General features: G+C 49.0%; 1 protein-coding gene across 4 annotated transcripts in view; it reads right to left on the bottom strand.

Annotated features, from left to right (window-relative positions):
• Nucleotides 1–7,588: 7,588 nt before the first annotated feature.
• The window catches only part of AKR1E2 (aldo-keto reductase family 1 member E2), a 35,206-nt gene continuing 22,410 nt past the window's right edge, over nucleotides 7,589–20,384 (bottom strand). For 3 of the 4 annotated variants that reach the window (XM_070391295.1, XM_070391304.1, XM_070391287.1), the window contains exons 5-12: nucleotides 18,571–18,687; nucleotides 16,621–16,698; nucleotides 14,717–14,839; nucleotides 12,118–12,215; nucleotides 10,186–10,258; nucleotides 9,554–9,632; nucleotides 8,406–8,493; nucleotides 7,589–8,134 (exon numbers count right to left, since the gene is read on the bottom strand). In XM_070391295.1, the coding sequence (XP_070247396.1) occupies nucleotides 8,092–8,134; nucleotides 8,406–8,493; nucleotides 9,554–9,632; nucleotides 10,186–10,258; nucleotides 12,118–12,215; nucleotides 14,717–14,839; nucleotides 16,621–16,698; nucleotides 18,571–18,687 (699 nt within the window). In that variant the 3' untranslated portion in view covers nucleotides 7,589–8,091. The other variant, XM_070391313.1, reaches the window with a different exon arrangement.

The raw sequence follows: 20,384 nt of genomic DNA, 5'->3' as shown, positions 1-20,384 counted from the left end.
CCTACCACTGCTTTGGCTATTTTGTTTGTTTGTTTTGTTTTGTGTTTCCCTGTGTCACTGAGGTTGAAATGCTGACATCCCAGGAAGTAACCATAGTGGATATGAACTCTCAAAAAAACAAAAACAAAAACAAAACAAAAAAACCACACACACGCTCACAGAAAACTAACCATTTACTATACTTTTAAGTGTTCAGAGTCCACTTTTTTACCTGTCTGTAGTTCTTGTTTTATTTTCTTTTTTGTTCTATGAATTTGCCACACCATACAACTTAATGAGACATTTTAAGGAGATCTTAAACTTAACACAAATCCATGAAAGGTCCAGATTTGGATTAAAAATTACTCACAATACCAAGAACAAGGGAGATACCAAATTGAATGGAAGATAAGCAACAGATTCATGCACCAACATGACTTAGATATTAGAATAATCTGACAAAGGTTTCAAAGCAGCCACCATACAACTGTTTCATCAAGTAATTACAAATAAAGTTGGGACAAATGAAAAAAGAAAAAAATTTCAACAAAGAAACTTTGTGCTCAGGGAAACCAGACACAATGAGGCAGGGACACCAGCAGAATGGTACACACATTTGAAGATGTGCAAGATATTTTCCTTATGGCTGAAATTCTTTACAAGAACACTGACTATTTAAAAGAAAAATAGATGAGAAGAGATAAACCAAAGAACTTATATACTTACTAGAAGCCCGTTGCACAAAGATTCGTGCAATAGGCCTTCCTTCCCCTGGCTGCTGGCACCGGTTTTCCTCCAGCTCCTGGGACCCAGGCCTTTGGTCCGGTCACAGCGGAGAAGCCAAGCCTCAAGGCTAGGCTTCTCCCCTCTGGCCACAGCAAGGCTTGGCTTCTCCGCTGCAGCCACAACGAGGCTTGGCTTCTCCGCTGTGGCCGCTGTGAGGCTTGGTTTCTCCACTCCAGCTGCAGGAAAGAAGCCAAGCCTCTTTAGTCTTTAGTTTTCAGTCTTCAGTCTTCACTCTGGCCAGAGCCTTCAGTCTTTGCTCCGCGCCTGTGTATGCAAATTAACTGCCATCTTTGTTGGGTTAATTTGCATAGTCGCTCTGATTGGCTGGTGGGCATAGCGGAGTGACACCAATTTGCATGTTTCTCTTTTATTAGTGTAGATATGTACAGGTCATGGACACTGGCAATAGGGTAGTGAAAACCTGGGAGGGTAGGGAGGGTCTGGGAGGAGGGGGGTAAAAGGGGAATGGGAGAAATCTGTAATACTATCAACAATAAAAACATATTAAAAAATAAAAATAAAGGAAAAATGATAACATTGTATTGTGTATTACATCTTGGAGGAATCAGTATAACAAAGCACAGGGCAGGAGTAATGAATGTGCACTGCTACCTGGTGCTTCCATTATGGTCTCATTTCACTTCAGAGAAGAAGGGGTAGATTAAGGTGCAGGTGAGCTCCAGAGCCACCTCTTAAATGTCTGCTGGGTGGGTGGCCTAGGCCCTCATTAAGTAGACCCGGGTCTCATAACATGGTTGAGGAAAAGGCCCTCACTACCTACTTTCTGTCTTTTTCCCACTTTCTCCACAATCTCCTGTTTCACTTTATTTACCCACTAGAGGCCTGATGCATGAAGATTCATGCAAGAATAGGCCTTCCTTCCTCTGGCTGCTGGCACCACCTTCGCTCCAGCTAGAGGTGCCTTTTCACCTTCACTCTGGCCCAGAACTGCCTTCTGCCTTCGCACACTGCCCAGAGGCCCAGATCAGCCGGGGCAGGGAGGAACGCCTGTGTTGTCACCATGGTGACGACGGAAGCATCCTGGCCCGGCTGCCACCATCTTTGTCACATCAATTTGCATATTCCCTCCTTATTGGCTATGGGTGCCACCATCTTTGTTGTGAAGTGATAGTCAATTTGCATATTCTGTCTTTATTAGATAGGATTGTCTATAGGGCCTGGCCACATCTCCCTTTTGCTGAGGCTGTTTTCTTCCCTGCTGTGTGTGCCTCTCATTTTCCACGTATCTTTGGGTTTTCCATTCCAATGAAAGGAGAAAATGCCCAATGGGACAGGTATCGATTGAGATGAGCCACTCCCACCCCACCCCATTCCCAGTCATCAGGACACAAACCAGCCAGCTGACACAAGTAGGCTCCTTGAAGGGGACAAGTGTCTGTATTTTCTCGCAGAGCCTGTGTCTGCTGGCCCTTGGGTGGGAAAGAACTCCCACAGAAGTCATGTTACCCAGAGAAGAGCAGGTCCCAGGGGAGGAGGGCTTGTGAGCCAAGCTGCACAGAGCTTTTCAAGTACCATGTGTAGGAAACTGATGGAGAATGTGACTGCATAAACTCTGTGAAACTTCCTAAGCTTTATACTGTATTTTTGTGTGTGTATAAGAGGCCATTATTTTTTCTAAAATCATCAGACTGAAAATTGAGGGGTGTCTTATACACAGAACTAAGCCAAGGAGGGAGCCATGCAGGTACATAGCTGCCCATACCTTGTCAAACAGGCTTCCTCCAATCACGAGCCTTATTGTTACTGACGTCAGCTGATACCATAATTGGAGGTGGAGGTGGAGAGTGCACAAATGCAACAGAGAATGCAGCATTCTGAGCCCATAAAGCTGTCAAAAAATAAAAATAAATACCAGTAAGCAATTGTCTTACTCTGCAAAATTCAAACTGAATTTAATCAGTTATGCAAAAGATCATGGAAATAGAGCTGCAGAGAGACAATTGGTACCTCCTTCCACTGAGTGTATGTTCAGACAGTGGAGAAAACAGGAAGAACAACTCCTTAAGAAGCTAAAAAAGAAGGCCTTAAGAGGAAAACCAGCAAAATGGGCAAACTTGGAGCAGAGGCTTAAGACTTGGGTTATGGAGCAGCGCCAGAGTGGCTTATTTGTGTCAACCAAGCTTATTCAATGTTAGGCAAGAATGTTTGCAAGCAAAATGAACATTGTTGATCTTATAGGAAAGGCAAAATGGTGCTTCAATTTCATGAGGAGAGAAGGGTTGGCCATGAGAACATGAACAAAGTTAGTTCAGAAAATGCCACCAGTTTATGAGGATGATCTCACATATATATTAATAGGCGGTGACTCTGAAGACAGCAGCAATAGTATGGAAATTGGAGAAACTGATATATCTGGAACTAATAGTAAGAAAAAAGCAGTGATGCGACAGAGGCTGAGTAAAGTGACATGCTGCATAATATCATAGTACTGGTATGTAAACATTACCTTCAGTAATTACTAAACAAAAAGTGTTCTAAGTTTAAAATATCGATTTATTAATTTTGGGTTGGAAAAGTGGGGGGTATTCTTATACATGGGGGTGTCTTATACACGGAAAAATACGGTAATTCCCTTATTTTTGCTACTTGTTGTTTCTTTCCTCACAATGACTCACAAAGTGTTTAAAAATAAAAACAAAAACAAAAAAATCTTGCCCTAACCGGTTTGGCTCAGTGGATAGAGCGTCAGCCTGCGGACTCAAGGGTCCCAGGTTAGATTCCAGTCAAGGGCATGTACCTTGGTTGTGGGCACATCCCCAGTAGGGAGTGTGCAGGAGGCAGCTGATCGATGTTTCTCTCTCATCGATGTTTCTAACTCTCTATCCTTCTCCCTTCCTCTCTGTAAAAAATCAATAAAATATATTTTTTTAAAAATCTTAAAAATCTAACAGGCATTACAAAGGCGCCATCTTGAGCTTGAAAGTTAGTTGGTCTCTGACGCCACCTGGTGGCAAATGTACTCAACAGCTCTGATGCTGGCTGGGAAATAAATTGTAAATGCAAAGACAGGTGATGCATGCATTATTCAGGATTCCATATTTGAGTGTTTGCTTACAGGCCAAAATTTACTTGTAATACTGAAATCCACATTCCCGGGGCTTCCCTGCTCATTTTCAGACATGCATAGTGCAACAAGAATTGGGGCCCCCTGAGCTGATTCCCACTGGGCTGCAAGGAGGCACTGCTGTGTCTCTCCAGCTCTCACTGTGTCCCTCACAGGCTCTGTTTGGTGCCAGGTGCTCCTCATTTGCATGATTCTTGTTGGTGATTTTACTATTTTAAGTGTTCCCAGTAGAAAAGCTATTTAAAAGTTTGTAAAACTGTTTCTATAAAAGATAAAGTGATTATAAAAATGGTAGCTATCATTACAACATGGTAACTTGAGTATGTCATCAGCATCCAAGCTTAAAGTATAATGATGTAAATTTTCTCTCCAGTCTGCAGGGTGTTTGAAAGGTGTCAATTATTTATGGCAATGAGACAGTGTAACATGTGGAGATCATTTAGACGATACTATGATGAGTTAAAATTATGTAGTTTAAAACATACAAAATTAAAGGCTCCATGATGTTTATTGATGTCGCTTATAAAACTCTCAAGTGAACAGTTGCATGAACTGTATGTCCAGTATGTGTTTGTCTTTTTAAAAAGAAAATTACAAATTACATGTTTGTTGTCACTGGTCTTGTGAGATGAGTTTATGCACATTTATTACATATTTTATAAAACTGATCTATCTCTGTATGTCATAGACATGAACAAAGATTAAAAGGATCCACTACAGAAATGATTATTCTTAAATATTGGTATTTTAGGCCACTTTTATTTTCTTTCATTGAGCTTTTCTGATTTCTTTGCATTCTCAAACAAGTGGAATGATTTAATTAAACAGAAAAATACCATCAGTATTAATAAAACACTCTATTAGGCAAGTGTGCAGAACTTTTCTTAACATAAACAAGGAACATCTGGCAATCAATTTATGAAAATGAGCCTTTTTAATCTAACATAATAAAGTATTTTATAGCAGCTTAAAAATGTCCCCAAAGTCGTGCTGAAGTGCTGCCTATTGTTCCTAAGAGCAAGGAGGCTGTGCAGTGTTTTATGGGAAAAATAAATGTTAGATAAGCTCTGTCCCGGCGTGAATCACAGTGCCGTTGGCTGAGTTCAGTGCTAATGACCCAACACTGTAAATGCAAAATAAGGTGTCTTTAGACAGAGACACACATGGAGCAGGCGATGTATGATTGGATGATGAGAATGTTGAGACCAGAGGCTCAAAGCAGCAGTTCAGTGCCTGCGAGCCTGGGTTGCGGTGACTGTAGAACACAACCACTGTGGGTGCTACTGGTGAGACGACAAGACCTCGGTACTTGTCTTCTTGAAGGAAAGATTTCAATAAAGAGACAATGTGTAGCGAAGTATATAAGAAATTATTGGCTGCAGCAAAAGTATACTGAGGACAGTGAAACAAAGAAGGGCCAGCAGGAGAGCCTAGGTTTGGCTGCTTTGGCTCACCGGGAAGTCAGAGAAAAGGGGGGCTGGGAGACAGGTTCGGGAGGTTAGCCCAGGAGATGCCCCTGCCCATTGCTCCCCTGGTGGCAAGTCTCCTGGGGTCCCTTAGAGCAGTGGTTCTCAACCTGTGGGTCGCGACCCCTTTGGCGGTGGAACGACCCTTTCACAGGGGTCACCTAAGACCATCCTGCATATCAGATATTTACATTACGATTTATAACAGTAGCAACATTACAGTTATGAAGTAGCAACGAAAATAATTTTATGGTTGGGTCACAACATGAGGACCTGTATTTAAAGGGCCAGAAGGTTGAGAACCACTGGCTTAGAGGAAAGATGGGGGAGGGAATGGTATCTGCCTGCTCCCCTGGGGAAGGGCTCCTCCTGGGGTCCCTTAGAGGAAAGAAGGGGGAAGGGAATGGTATCTGCCTGCTCCTCCAGGAAGGGCTCCTCCTGGGTCCTCTGTGTTGAGCATATTTCTCTCTCTCTTGCAGGTGGAAATCTTAGGGGAGGTTTCGGGGAACGGTCTCAAGAGAATATGCATCAGCTTTCCAGGTGTGCTCTTTCAGGGTCATGGTCTCCACTGATTGGTAGGCACCAAAGCAGGGGATCATTAGTCAATGCCTCTGGTCCTGAGTCAGCCAGGGCCACAGCGTCACTTGTCTGGTTTTGTTGCTTTTCTGGGTTGGGAGCTGAAATGCAACTGAGGCCTAGATGCTATCTTTAGGGAGGGAAAGGTCAGGGCTTCCAAACCCCATGACCAGCAATATGCTAGGGGAGGAAAGGTTACCCTGGGGGCAAGGTCCTTGTTTTCCTAGCACTGCCCCTTGCTAGGCATCTGGGGCTTTCTGCCCTGATGAGTTTCTGTGCCTGGCCCATAGTCCTTGCTCTGCTCAGAGCTATCTGTCTATAACACAGATAATGAGAACCCGCTGTGCCTGAGGATGGGCTGAGACACGGGCTTCTGTCTCTCAGGAGCAAAAACCCAGACTCATAGCAGAGCCATCCTCTCCTCTGCAGTCACATACGCAGGACCAAAAGAAGGGAAAACCACAGACTTTATCCTTGACACTCCAGTAGAGAAAGCTTGTTTTCCTGTCACTGATGTTTTTATGTCCTCTGGGTGTCGTGTCAGCTGGAAACCAAACAGAGACTCCCAGGCTGTATCCATGCCCCCACCCTGTTAAAGGACAGGGATCTGGGGAGTGGGTGGGTGGGCCCCTCCCTGGATGGGTGGGCCCCCTTCTCCCGTGAGCCCAGCAGCAGAACCCAAGGCCCCAAACAGACAAGCAGAGTGAAAGCACAGGCAGGACGTGCGGGCCACACCTTCAGGGCTCGAGGACACCCATGGCTTGGTTGGGCCACACATTTGTTCCCCAGATAGACCAAGGCCAGTGTCTGCTGCTTAAGCCACAAGTCAGGGCAATAGTGAGCTCGGGAAGAGACCAGAGACCTCAACTTTGCACATTAGAGTCTGGGTCTCGTGCTGCCCCTCCCTGTTCCTGGCACTCTAGACCACCCTCTGCCTGTGGTAGGAAGTGTGTCTCCACCCCACGAGGTGCATCACACCCAGGCCATGTGGGAGGGAGATCCCTGGGACTCCAGCCCTGGACCCGCTCTGGCTCAGTGGCCTCAGGAGCAGATACGAACAAGCTCGTCTACTGCTCCTGCCAGGGGCTGGGGGTTCAGGGCCACATGCCAGCTCCCTGACGAGGCACTGAGGCTTAAACATCAAGGAGGGGTGGGTGGTGCACTGAGTCCTGAGAGCACCCAAGACAGCAGGAAGGATGGCCTCACAAATGAGGAAGACCAGAGGACCCCGTGAGAAACAGGCAGAAAACACGACAAGTCTGTGACTGGCTGGCCTCTAAACAGACAGCTTCACCACTGGGTGAGGAAGCCCCCACCCTGGGTGTGGATGGTAGCCTGAGGTGAGGGTGCCTGGGCAACAGCCAGGAGCCACTAACTCCTGTGGACAGGGGCACAGTCCTTGGGGCAGGCGGAAATGCCCAGTGGGTCAAGTAAGTCCCATCCTTAGAGCGGGGCTTGGAGCTGGCCAGGATGTGTGGTGGAGATGCATCCAGGAGCCCTGGCAGCAGGTCCCAGGGGGCGGGGAGCTCCTGGGCCAAGCTGGAAGGAATGTGCAGGGGGCAGGAGTCACACACTGCCCTGCGTGGATACCCACCCTGTCCTTTCCTAAGGGGGCGGGACTCCTGTCCCAGATCCACTCCACTGTCTGGGACTGAACACCGAGAGCATGAGGGGAAATGACCACATCCATCTCTGATTTGTTTGCACAGGTTTATTTCTGATTCAATCTGATTTCCTCGGAAACTTTCTTAAACATTAACATTTTAAAATTAAATTTTAGATTGTAAGAAAAAAAAATTCCTCTGTTGAATTAAGACAGCTCACCACTTTCACCCAGTCTTCCTTTCCAGGTGTGAAGGTAAGGGTTTCACTGTAAAATCCTTTGGGGGGACTGGTGGGCGGCAGAGAGGAGGGGCTCATTGCTGAAGCTGAGTCGCAGCTGTAGAGGCTCTTCATGCTGTTCTCCCAGTACTTGTGAGACGACCACCACTGTGCTCCGTGGGGCGAGCACACTCTCAGACGCTTCCTCCTTCGATCTCACTGAGTCTGATGATTTCTTGGGGAGCTTAGCCTCCGTCCCTCCCATCCCTGGCCAGGCTGTCTGTGCCTCTGAGGCAGAGCCCTGTGCTTTGCTGCTAGGCAGGAGCCCCTCAGCCCTGGATTTGTTGGGTGGTGCGGGGGGAGGGAGCGGGAGCCGGCTCAGTACTCTATGTGGAAAGGATAGTCCTTGTGATTTTTAGCTCTGGAAACCGGGGAACAAGTCAAAGACAGAAACAAAGAGGGATTACTATTTTTAAGGGAAACATTTTTAAATGACACAATTACATATTTTTATACTCCCTAGTGTCTAAAATTCATCCCTGGGTTCCCTCACCAGCCCATTCCCAAATAGGAAAGAATTCTGAGATGATTTCATGAACCTAAAATATAGGATAAATATCCATCCAGGAACCAATGGCTCCGGCTGAATATTGCTTCCTCTATTTCCAGAGTAGGGAAGGAGCTGTCCTTACGTGGGGAATTTGGTCAGTCGGAGGTTCCTGTCCAGGCTGAAAAGGGCATTCATATCCTCTTCTGGTAACTCAAAATCAAACACCTGGAACCAAAACAAAACGTTCATGGGAAAGTCAGTTCAGTGAACACCTAGCCAAGCACGTGTCACCTGCTAAGCACCGTGTGGGGGACACTAGGATGTAAAAGAAACACTGCATGTGGCAGCTGGCCCGTCCCCTGGCCCTCAGCCCCAGTTCCCAGGATGCACTGGGACTTGGGCCATTTGCCCAGCGTGGGCTACAGCAGGGACCCTTGGAGAGATGAGATCTGGGCTGCACTCATCCCACAGGAGTGAGGAGCATACCAGGACAGTACAGGGTGCAGCGAAGGATCTTTCCCAGCGCTCACAAAAACAGGCCACACAAAACACCACAAATCCAAGACACAGACATATTTGTTCCACACACCCCGGCAGCGAGGGAGGGTCTGGGCCTCAAGAACATTCACTCTAACAATGGCCGTAACACATTGTACTTTTGAGTACTCACTTTCTGTTCCTCCTAAAATGTATTCTAAGCTGCCGCCTCACTTGGCCCCTAACAGGCCTGAGGACTGTGACCTGCTCCTACGACCACATGGAAGAGCCAGCCCTGAGCCACCACTGAGGACCAGGAAAGAAGGTGCAGGGCGTGAGTCCATCTTCGCTCAGGAGGGCACAGGCCCCGACCAGCCCCTACCCACCGGAGACCCTCCACAGGATGCCTAGCAGAAACCACGGGCTCCCTGTTAGCAGTTCTGCCTGGAGGGGGCGCTGGCCCTGGGCAGTTTGGGTTAAGAGGAGAAGCGAACAGTCTGGAAGGGTCCCTCTCACCAGGGTGGGCAGCCCTGGGACAGCACTAGTGAGTGGTGCTGGGCGCAGAGCAGGCACTGGGTGCAGAGCAGGCGCTGGGTGGCACCCTGGCCCCCCATCACCTGTCCTTCCCTGTTTAATCCTGTCTGCATCTCCCAGGTGGGCGCCTGCCAGGCGCAGCTCCGTGTCCCCTGGGTGTGCCTTTGCTTCCCCACCCCCCTGCTGTGTCAGAGCCTCACAGGCCGGCTGCTAGCTGCAGTGTAGCTCACGCATGACCCCAAACCCACTGATGTCAGAGAAGGAGAACACCTCCCTGGATATTCTCAAGAATCCGCTTCGGGTTAACGGATTTGGGGATGACGATCACATTCCTCTGGATCTGAAACCGGATCAAAATCTGTTGGGGAAAACGGATATTATGAGACCAAGGGAACCAGGTGGAGTCAGAAGCCAGCTGCTTCCCCTACGGGTCACATTTCATCGTGCAGGGAAGCCCAGTGACCCGGGCAGTGGGCACTGTAGTGCCCAGCGCTCCAGTCCGCAGTCCTTAGGAGAAAATGGCATTTCTGCACTGTCCCATAGAATGTCTGGAGGGGTGGCCGCTGGCCCCAGGAGCTCAGAGGACCTGCCAACGCCTTAACAGAGTTCGCTATCGTGTCCAGTCCCGTGAACCGCTGGACATTAGAGCAAGGAAGAGGGTCATAAACTCCTTTGGGGTCCACTCAACTGGTGGGCCTCGGGAGGAAGCCTGGGGCCACGGCACGCAGAGAATTGATCATGGGGCCTAAATGAATGGCACCATGGGACCACAGTGCCCTCAAGGGGCTGGTGAACACTGGACAGTTCTACTAGTCACCTGCTGGGCCAGAGCGAGGCATCCGTCCATGCCCACGCATGGCTCCTGCAGTGAGCAGAGAGGGGCCCTCCCAGCCCAGCGGGTACCCACCTACCTGAGCTGCAGACTTCTGGTGCTTCTGTGCGATGGACTGGATCACGGGATTGTCCATCAGGTCCACACCCCCACTAGGGAGAACATCGCAGGGGCTGTGAGACCAAATGTGTGCGCCTCCTTCTTTGAAAAAACAAGACTTTCTCCAAAATGGAAACTCTAGATCTACTTTTGTCTGATCATGATACTTGCTCAGTGTGGGAAATCTAAATGGTGCAGAAAAGCTGGTCACCAGATCCACCATCTAGGATAACCACGGCTGACATCTGGGGGGACACAGCTGGACACGTGGCCTTCGCATCTATTTGGTGCTTTGTCTGGAGACCCAGGCGGCAGCATCGGAGTGTCTAAAGCACAGGCTCGCCGCTGTGCGGTGCCCCTGGGACTTCTGACCTCTTCTGTAGGACCGAGGGTGGTATCTGCAGCACCATCGGCATGAATAGATAATCGATAGCAATCTCAGAAAAGTTCACCTCAAATCCCAAGAGAAAGCTGAGACAGTGGACTGTGGAGCCTTTATGCAGAGACTGAAGAGTGACCCCGGGTCTGCCCTTCCATGATGTCAAGCCGCCAGGCCCTAAGCACTTGGGAGAGCTATTGCTCTTAGCGAACATTTTTAAGCAGTTAGTGTGTTTCAAGCAATTACTGAGATAAAAACCATCCTCAATGTCTATGAAGGGAACAAACAGAGCCCACCCCACTTGGCTGTGGGTCTGGGACATCGGCCATCTCCCTTCTCTCATGTGGCTCCCACCACCCACTCTCTCACTGGCTTCCTCCACCCCCAGCTCAGCTGTGAATACGACCCAGACGCTAGGAACTCCCTCACTCTACCAACGTCACACACATCTGCCCCACTTCACATGGGAAACACACAGGCAATAACAATCCAAAAAGCTCAGCCTTTCCTGGACCACTAATACGTCCCAGGCACTGAGCTAGGGGCTGGTATGAGAGTCATGACTTAGATGCAGTCCCCACAACTCAAGTAGAAGAGAATGAGAAGAAAATAATGACAGGATAGTGTGATAAGGGCTGTGGATGCAACACAAATAAGGGCTTCCTGAAGGAGATGATGCTGAACTGAGCCTTATATTAGAAACTGGAGTAGCCAGGTTAAGGAAAAAAAAAAAAAAGATAAGATTTCTAGGTAAAGAGCACTGTATTTGCAAAGGCACAGAGACTAGAAAGCAGGAGCCCCAAATAGTTTCAAATGGTTGACGCATAGCATGCTGCAGGAATAGGTAGACACAGGCAGGGCCAGACCAGGAATTGAAGGATTTGTGAGCGGGAGAATGACACTGTCACAATAAGGTGGCTCCCTTCAGCTGTTGTGTGGATAGTGGCTGAGAACCAGGCAAACCTGGGAGGTGTTAAGAGGCTGCTGTAATCACCAGAGAGAATCTGTACTTAATGAAGGCATTAAGTGAGAATAGAGAGCAAGAGATAGAATCCAAGTTTCCTGGCAAAATAACCAGTGCTGTCAAGTTGGATTGGGGGTAGGAGGAGAGATCAAAAAGGGAATACATTTGTGGCTCATGTGGCCAGTGGGGGGTGGCTCATCTGCTGATGTAGGGGGCACAGCACACAGTTTGGGTTCTGGGAAGATGATTCTATAGAGATCAGGATGTCTGTGACCTGTCCCTAGAGAGAGGTCTGGCAGAGCACGGGAGGTACCAGGAAAGAGCTCAGCAAAGAGGTTGCTTCCTGCTGGTTATGGCCCTTAAAGGTCACTGCCCTTCTGCAGGCAGCCACTGAAGATGACTGTTCTACGTGCACCAGCTCCTCCCTCAGCCCAGCCCACCGAGACCAGGGTGCTGGCAGTCCCACCTGCTGGGGGCCTGTGGTCTCCACAGCCTGCCTACACCTTCCTTACACCTAACTCTGTGAGTGAAACTGAGGCATGCATCCATTTCCGGCCACAAACCCCTACCTGGAACCCCCAAGGGGCTGGTAGGCAGTCACGGACACGTCTCTGGACTGGCAGAAGCTGATCAGATTCTTCTGATTGAGATATGGGTGGCACTCAATCTGCAAAGAGAATCCCAGCTGACCAGAGACCATTCAGACTAACAGGGCACTGTAAAAGAGGGCCCACATCAGCGCCCTGGCTCCTTCACTGATGAGCTGCATGGCCCGCCTCCGGGCTCGCGTGGCCGCACCTGTGAAGTGCCAGGCTGAGCTGAGGGGTCTCCGAGAGGCTGCCCTCTGTAAGCAAGCTCGAGAACACCTTTACCATCTGAACGCTCGAGAATCCCTGCTCAGCAAGGCCCTCCCTGACCACCTGAGGTAAAAGTGCGACCCTCCCACCTCCTCCTCGCCTTCACCTTACACTGTAGCACGGATCATTAGCTGACATCTTACATGTTGTCATTCTTTGCAACTGTCTACTGTTGCCACTAGGGCATAAGCTCCATGAAGGCCGGGATCTGGGTCTGATTTTGTTCTATTTAAGACATGCCCCCAGCTCTGGAATAAGCTAGGCACAGAACAAAGCTCAGCAAGTGTTGAGTAAATGAAGGAAGCTGGGGAGTTACGTGTGACAAACACAGGCTACAGCTGATTCCAAGGGACGGCGTAAGAAAATCAGGAGCAGATTCCTGTCTCCTCCCCACTCTCTAAATTCTCATGTATGATTCCAGGTTCTGTGTAAACTCAAAGTTAAGTCCTAGACTGGCAGAAGCTGATCAGATTCACTGGCAGAAGTGAATTCAGAACCGGGGACAGTGCCCTCGCTGGTTCCCAGGTGAGCTGTCAGGACCCACAGGCAGAGTTGTCAAGGACCCCAAAGATAAGCCACTGGCTCTCTGAGAACTCCTCTGAGGGCGCATTCCCAAAGGATTTCCCAGGATATTTAGGAAACAGATCCTGCTGCCCCTCCTCAAACCCACAGACCAGGCCACACCCCTCCCCATGATTTAAAGTGCCACGCAACAGAAGTCGACACAGAACTGAATGCTTGTGCACAGACAGAAACAGTCTGTGAGTGAGGTTTTAAAGCAGAGGAGCTCAGCGAGGCTGTAGGTTGGAGCACCGACCACTCCTCGTGGGATGTGACCAGAAGAACTTTCAGAAGGCTGAGGACTTCCAGCTCTTGCCCTGGGTACTGACGACTTGAGTCTGTTCACTTGTGGAAATTCACTGAGCTGTGTCCTTTAAGATCCATGCACTCTTCTGTACTGGTGTTATACCTCCATTGAAAAGTTTATTTATAAAAAGAATAGAACATGATGTTCTATTATTAATATCCCTACACTGGAAGCTACCCATATGTCCATCACCAACTGACGGGATAGTCACAGGATGGAATACCACAGGGAAACAAGGATGGGCAAATCACACCTGGATACAGGAGGACCTGACACATACAATGCTGAGTAAGGGAAGCCAGATGCAGAAGAGCACATAACGCGTCACATTTTCTGTAAAAGTCCAAAGGCTAATCTGTTCTGTCAGAAATCGGGACAGTGGCTGCCCTTGGCAAGGAGCAGGGACTAGAAGCAGCAGGGCAGGGGCTCTTAGCTGTTTCTGCCTTTGGGTCAGGGGTGGGGAACCTTTGTTCTACCAAGGGCCACTTAAATAATTATAACACCACACAAAATGATCAACTTAAAAATTAGCCTGATATATTTGGTCAAGCATTTCATTAACTCACCCCTAATGCCTTGGCAGGGCCAGACCAAATGATTTCACGGGTCTTACGGGTATATGGCCCGTGGACCAGAAGTTCCCCACCCCTGCTCTGGGGGCTGGTCCAGTTATGAGAACTTATCAAGCTCCATTCTTATGTGTGCGCTTTTTTGCACATACACAACACGTTAATAAAAGTTTAAGTAAAATAAGTGCCCCTTTTTACACATGAAGGCAGCTAGTCTAGAAAGCACTGTAACCCTTTCCTCACAAGTCATTTCTCAGCATTAAAGTCTCACAGAGGCTGTGATCTGGCAGAGGGAGGATCCCTGGTGAGGCCCCAGGAAGCCAGCACCACCTCTGACCATCATTAGAGAGGGATTAGGACCTGCTGGTCCCTTTGCCACTTCTGAGCCACCTGGTGACTCACCCCACGGCTGAAGTGAAAACCCTGCCTTCCAGGACACCACCTCCCCTGACAAGCCTTTTAAAAAGGTCTTGCCTGCACACCTGCCATTTGCCTAACTGCTCCATAGTCATGACTTTCTTTGCTGTTGTTAATCCTCATCTGAGGATATTTTTCCATTGATTTTTAGAGAGAGTGTGAGGGAGAGGGAGAGACAGAGAGAAATATCAATGTGAGAAAGACACATTGATTGGTTGCCTCCTGCACGCACCTGGACCAGGGCCAGGAATCTGCAACCAAGGTATACGCCCTTGACTGGAATCAAACCCGGGACCCTGCTCTATCCACTCAGGCAAAACGGCTGGCACCATAGTCATGACTTTTGACAGTCACAGGGGAAAATGCTCCACCCACTTTGTTTCCAGTGTAACCCGCTGGAGGCAACAGCTGAACAGCTGACTCCATCCTTCCAAGCTGCTTAACCATCCACACTCACCTGGTTAGTCAGTGGCTTGAACCTCAAGTTGGGCTTATTCAGAAGCCTCTCCAGCTGCTCATGGTTGAAGTTGGACACCCCAATGGCTTTCACCAACCCTGCAACCACCAGGTCTTCCATGGCCTAGAGAGAACAAGAATTCTTTTGGGTGCGTGGGCTCTGCACCCAATCCTTCGCACAGTATCCTAAAACTGGCTTCGCCCAACATCTTAAAATATCTTAAAATATTTGACTTCATGTGTTATAAGCATTTCTTGAGGTTTCCCCCCAGTTTCATCATCTAATAGCTGTGGGGTCTTATTATATGACCTCACTAAGCCTCAATTTTCTCATCTGCCAAGTGGGTACAACCTTACCGTGTCACAGGGTTAAGGATTACATCAAATAAGGAACACAGAGCATTTAGCTAACACTCAGCACATGTACCTATTATTTCTGTTACTCTGAATGTCTGTTGATATGATATCAGCAAGGATGTCCACAGCGGACTGTATCTGCTCAGCCAGTTTCTACCTAAATTACCATCTTCCTCAGTATGATGATGTACCATCATTCTAACTCTCCACCTTTTACCTTGTAAGGGACTTGAGGGCAGGAACCCTACTCTGCTGTTCACTGGCCAGCAAGCCGGACTAGCTCTCAGCTTCAGGAAGAGCGTGGCCTGGTGCCAGGCTAAGTATGAGTCCTAGTGGCCATGGGGCCAGTGGCCAAAGTCAGTGTGCCCTGCACGGTCACCCTGACCTCACTCATGCTACAAACAGCCCAGAGTTGCAGCCATGCCTTTCAGGAAAGGCAGTGTCTGTGACCGAAGGGTGGCAGCCCCCTAGGCACTGTTCCCAACAGATCGGACACCTCAGTTAATCTCTGTTAAGTGAGGTCAATTCGCCCATTTAGAGGTTGGCCTGACCTGGGAGCTCCTGCCTGACTGTGCTCCCCTGCCCCCTCTGCCTGGATGACCTCCGGCACTCCCACCCCTGCACCTGCCCATCTCACACCAGTGGGTCCAGAATCTCATCTCCCTAAACCAGAGGTCCTCAAACTTTTTAAACAGGGGGCCAGTTCACTGTCCCTCAGACATTCCACACATGCGTACTGTGGGCCCAGGATGAGTTGGCTGCTAAGCAGGACAGGCAGCGGTGGCAAACACACCCGGCGGGCTGGATAAATGTTTTCGGCAGGCCGCATGTGGCCCGAGGGCCGTAGTTTGAGGACGCCTGCCCTAAACTCAGCAAGTTCCAATGTGAACGTGCTTTCTTCCCATGCCTCACACTCACCCTCATGTGGATTTGTAAGATTACAGGCACCTGGTGGGCTGGGCTAGAAGCCAGAGTGCGCGGGAATCTCCTCTCCTCCTGCCACACCATCAGTTCACTGCCACACCTCACTCCTGCCACTTCCCCTGACTCCCATGCTCAACATTCTACTTCAGGCCTCATCACTTCCTGTGCGGACGCTGGCAGCAGGTTAGAAACGTGGTCCCTTCCTCCATGCATCTCCAAGACGCACCCCAATGTCACCATCTGTCAAAGTTTTTGTTCTGAAATGCTTACCAAAGAGCTAAAGGAACTATAAAGTACTAGGAGTGGCCACGGAAAATGGACTTTTGATTTCCTTTTTATACTCTTCTGTAGTTTCTGTAGTGACCATGTGATGTTTTTTAATACAAAAATAAACATTTAAGAGTAAAGGGAGGTCTGGGTTAGTTATCCTTAAAATGCACGTTTCAGAGAGATGAACAAGAGGAAACTGGGCGCTGAGTCCCGCAGACAGGTGTCCCTTCGTGCTGCACACCTGCCTTTTGAGGAGACAACCTGGTATCTCTGAACGCCAGGAGCTCAGGATCCACGGCTTCCCGTTCGAGGCCCATCAGTAGGAGGGAGATGCTGCTGGCCAGCTCAGCTTACCTCCCACGTGTCCAGGTAATCAGTGTCACTGGGAATCGCCATGCCACTGCGGTCCAGGGGCAGCTCTTCCCCCCCAGGCTGTCAGAACAAGAAGGCAGGAGCTTAGTGGGGGCTTACTGGTGGTCATCCTCTAAACAGGAGACTGGATGGAGGGAGAATCAAGCATGGGGAAAGGATGTTAGGCCAGAAGGTCTGTGTCCGAGCACAGCCCTCGCCATGTGACTTCCCTTCTCCATGCCCTGCCTTCACCTTCACAAGGCTGAGGGTTGGGTGAACTCAGTGGCCAGCAAAGTTCCCAACAGCCTGGAAGTTCATGCCCACCTCTCACAGGTCAGGAAAGGGGGACCCGGGATCCTTGCCCATTATGAGAACAGTGCTTAGCAATTTCAGGTAAAAAAGAGGGAAAGGGGTCTTGCCTTCTTAAGAGTTCAGTCAGCTTTCTCCCAAGTCCACCGTGAGGCTCTTCTCTGCTTTGCTTAGAATTCACATCACGGTGAGAGATATCGAAGCCAGAATGCAAGGGGCTTCAATAATTCTCTTGAGCAATAGTGGGAACAACGTCTAAAACTGCAGCTTGGCCCACATTGTTTAGGGATTTTCATGATGAAGCAACTAAGGTGTCTCATGTCAAAGCAACCTCCGATGTTGACATATGTCCAGACCTGTGTACAAGTGCTACCTGGCCTTGTCCTTGAGGGCTGCTGACCACCAGGAGCCATTCGGGGATCTGCTAGAAGGTGAGGGCCAGGCAGAGTAACGCATGTCTGACTGAGCATCCACTTCTGGGCCCCGATAATGACACTAAATCTTTCTGTGCCTCAGTTGTACCCTCTGTGCAATGGGGGTGTTAACAGTACCTGCCTCACGTAATTGTGAGGATTAAAGGAACAATACATGTAAGGTGCCTAAAAAAGTGCCTGGTTCAATGCTAAAAGAACATGAACAGCTGACAGTAAGTGTGACACAGCTACTGTCATCACTTACCCATTATCCTCTGGGTGCACAGATAGATTTTACAGACAGAAATCATTTCTGAATCACCCTCTCTCATTTCACTTTCTGGCCATCTTCTGTTCTCCACTAGCGGCATGACTAATGTGCAGTTGCTTCGTCCTTCATTGAAATTAAATACAACTCCTGAAAGTAAAGCTGTACTAGGAACAAAGTAGTTTTTGTCCTTTAATCTAAAAAGAAACCCATCAGCTCGACACACACCATAAGCTCCTCAAACCAGGTGCACACATGGGAGAATCCAGTGCAGCCACCACCCACTCCAGTGTAGGGAGAGCGTCCTCTTTCAGGGCTCGCTGTGCCACCTGTGTGCCTGGGCCCTTCCCCAGGCAGGGTGTCATCTAGGCCTGGGGCAGTTGCACAGGGACATCCTGGCCAGGACTAAACAGGTTGGGAATGCGGTTGAGCAGGGTGTAAGGTGGGGGTGTGTGTGAGACACTATCAAGTGGAGAGAATAACACCAAATGGAGAAATAATCTCCCTCCAGAACCCTCCGGACCTGCTGCAGGTGGATAAGCAGGCGTCTCCCATATGGCAAAGCAGCCTTCACTTCCCCAAAGAGATCATAACCTGCACGAAGAGACGGGGCCAAGGAACTCCCTGGGACCCGGGAAATGACGTGTGCAGCAGCTTTGCGTAGCAGTATGTCCTCTGTCCGGACACCTGCTTTTACCTAAAGACCTATGGGAAAAGTGGGCTGCTCTGTTGGCTTGGAGAAGAAATGACTGGCTTAGAAGCAAAAACCATAGTTGGTTAGAGGTCCTCGAGGCCAAGCCTCTCCTGAGTTGAGGCCCAGAGATAACTGAATGTGTGTGTGTGGCCGGCGCAGCCCTGGGATCTATGTGCCCTGGCTGCTGGCCCAGCTCTTTACACCACCCACCTGGACATGACCAGGAAAGAAGCCTGCCAGTGGGGGATCTCACCAGGCCTGGGCAGTACCTTGAAACCCATGGGCCAGTGTATGAGGTAGAGGTCCAAGTACTCCAACTTCAAGGCCTTCAGAGTGTTGGAGCAGGCTGGTCTCACCAAGGACTTCTTATGGCTGGTGCACCAGAGCTACGAGGGAGAGGAGAAGCGTGACAATTGGCCACGGAGCCAGCGTTAACACATTTGCCCCTGGGTCCCACAAATCCAGGATCTGGAAGACAAACAACATCCAAGACCCAGTGGCCATAAATACAGCGGCCATGACATTATTCTTCAATGGTCCAGGACGTCCACAGGGAGGGGGTCTGCAAAGCTCAGCTCCTCCTGCCTGATTTCTCCTTAGGGGAAGTGCGGGGAGGGGAAACACTGTGAAATTATTTGATGGAAGAGCTGTCTGGTTATTTGGATCCACTGAGACCAAAAAGATAAAATAAAATAAAAAATACCCACAGGCAGAAAAGATATGAGGAAAAATCAGAAGAATTTGTGTATTCAGTTTCCCACTTGAACAGACTCTATGTTAAAGGTTCTCTGTTATAAAGACCTCAATCCTGCAGATTAAACTAGGTAAGTAAGTCAACACAGACTGCCTTATACTTAGCACTTCACACCCTCTGTGAAGTAAAAAGTTTGTAATTTGTTTTCCCCTCATTGTTTCCTTTATTATACTATTTTGGCACCATCGCAGCAAGAGCAAAACAAACAAAAATAAATAAATAAAAGAAAGAGGATAAAAATATATAAAACCAAATTACAAGTACAGCATGTTTACAAAAAAGAAACTAGAATACATCATATTGTTAAAAACAACACTTTCTAGATGGTGAGTATATCAGTGATTTTTTTAAAAATTGTATTTCCAAGACTTTTCTAAATTTCAGGAATAATGAACACACATCCTCTCCTGGCTATGGTCCCGCTGGGAGCACCCGTCCCCTCTGCTGGCTATGACCCAGCTGGGAGCACCCGTCCCCTCTGCTGGCTATGACCCAGCTGGGAGCACCCGTCCCCTCTGCTGGCTATGACCCAGCTGGGAGCACCCGTCCCCTCTGCTGGTTATGACCCAGCTGGGAGCACCCGTCCCCTCTGCTGGCTATGACCCAGCTGGGAGCACCCGTCCCCTCTGCTGGCTGTGATCCAGCTGGGAGCACCCGTCCCCTCTGCTGGCTAGCCACAGGAACCCCAGGTGCCCACCTCCCTAACTGGAGGATCAGGAGAGATTTGGGTTCCTGGGCCAAGGTCCCCTGAGCCTCTCCTTTTACAGCACGGATGAGTTAGAGCATTGTATCCAGGTAACACAGACAAGCAAATCTACTATAGGAATAGCACTGAAGCTTGCAATTACGAAAATTTATTTATTTTTTAAATTTACTTTATTGATTTTTTACAAAGAGGAAGGGAGAGGGATAGAGAGTTAGAAACATTGATCAGCTGCCTCCTGCACACTCCCTACTGGGGATGTGCCCACAACCAAGGTACATGTCCTTGACTGGAATCGAACCTGGGACCCTTCAGTCCGCAGGCCGACGCTCTATCCACTGAGCCAAACCGGTTATGGCACAATTGCGGAAATTTAGATGCGGCAATCACTCGGGAGATTGTGAGACCCACTGTCTGCTCTTCCACGATGGAGCCGGGTTCCTGAGCCAGCCTCGGGAAGGACAGCTGCCATGTGAACTCTCTGCTCCTGGCCTGATGGCCTTAATATTCTTCTTCAAAGTCAAAAGCAAAGGAATTCTTTAATTCTCCACTCTCTTGGTCTGCCGCCAGCATTTCTTACAGGGCCCACCTCCTGACTGTCCTTCCCAGCCATTTCCTTGCCATCT

Source organism: Myotis yumanensis, unplaced genomic scaffold, assembly GCF_028538775.1.
Source record: "Myotis yumanensis isolate MYYU_CA2020_CCGP unplaced genomic scaffold, mMyoYum1.0.hap1 SCAF_1, whole genome shotgun sequence".
Lineage (NCBI taxonomy): Eukaryota > Metazoa > Chordata > Mammalia > Chiroptera > Vespertilionidae > Myotis > Myotis yumanensis.
This window is presented reverse-complemented; position numbering and strand designations above follow the sequence as displayed.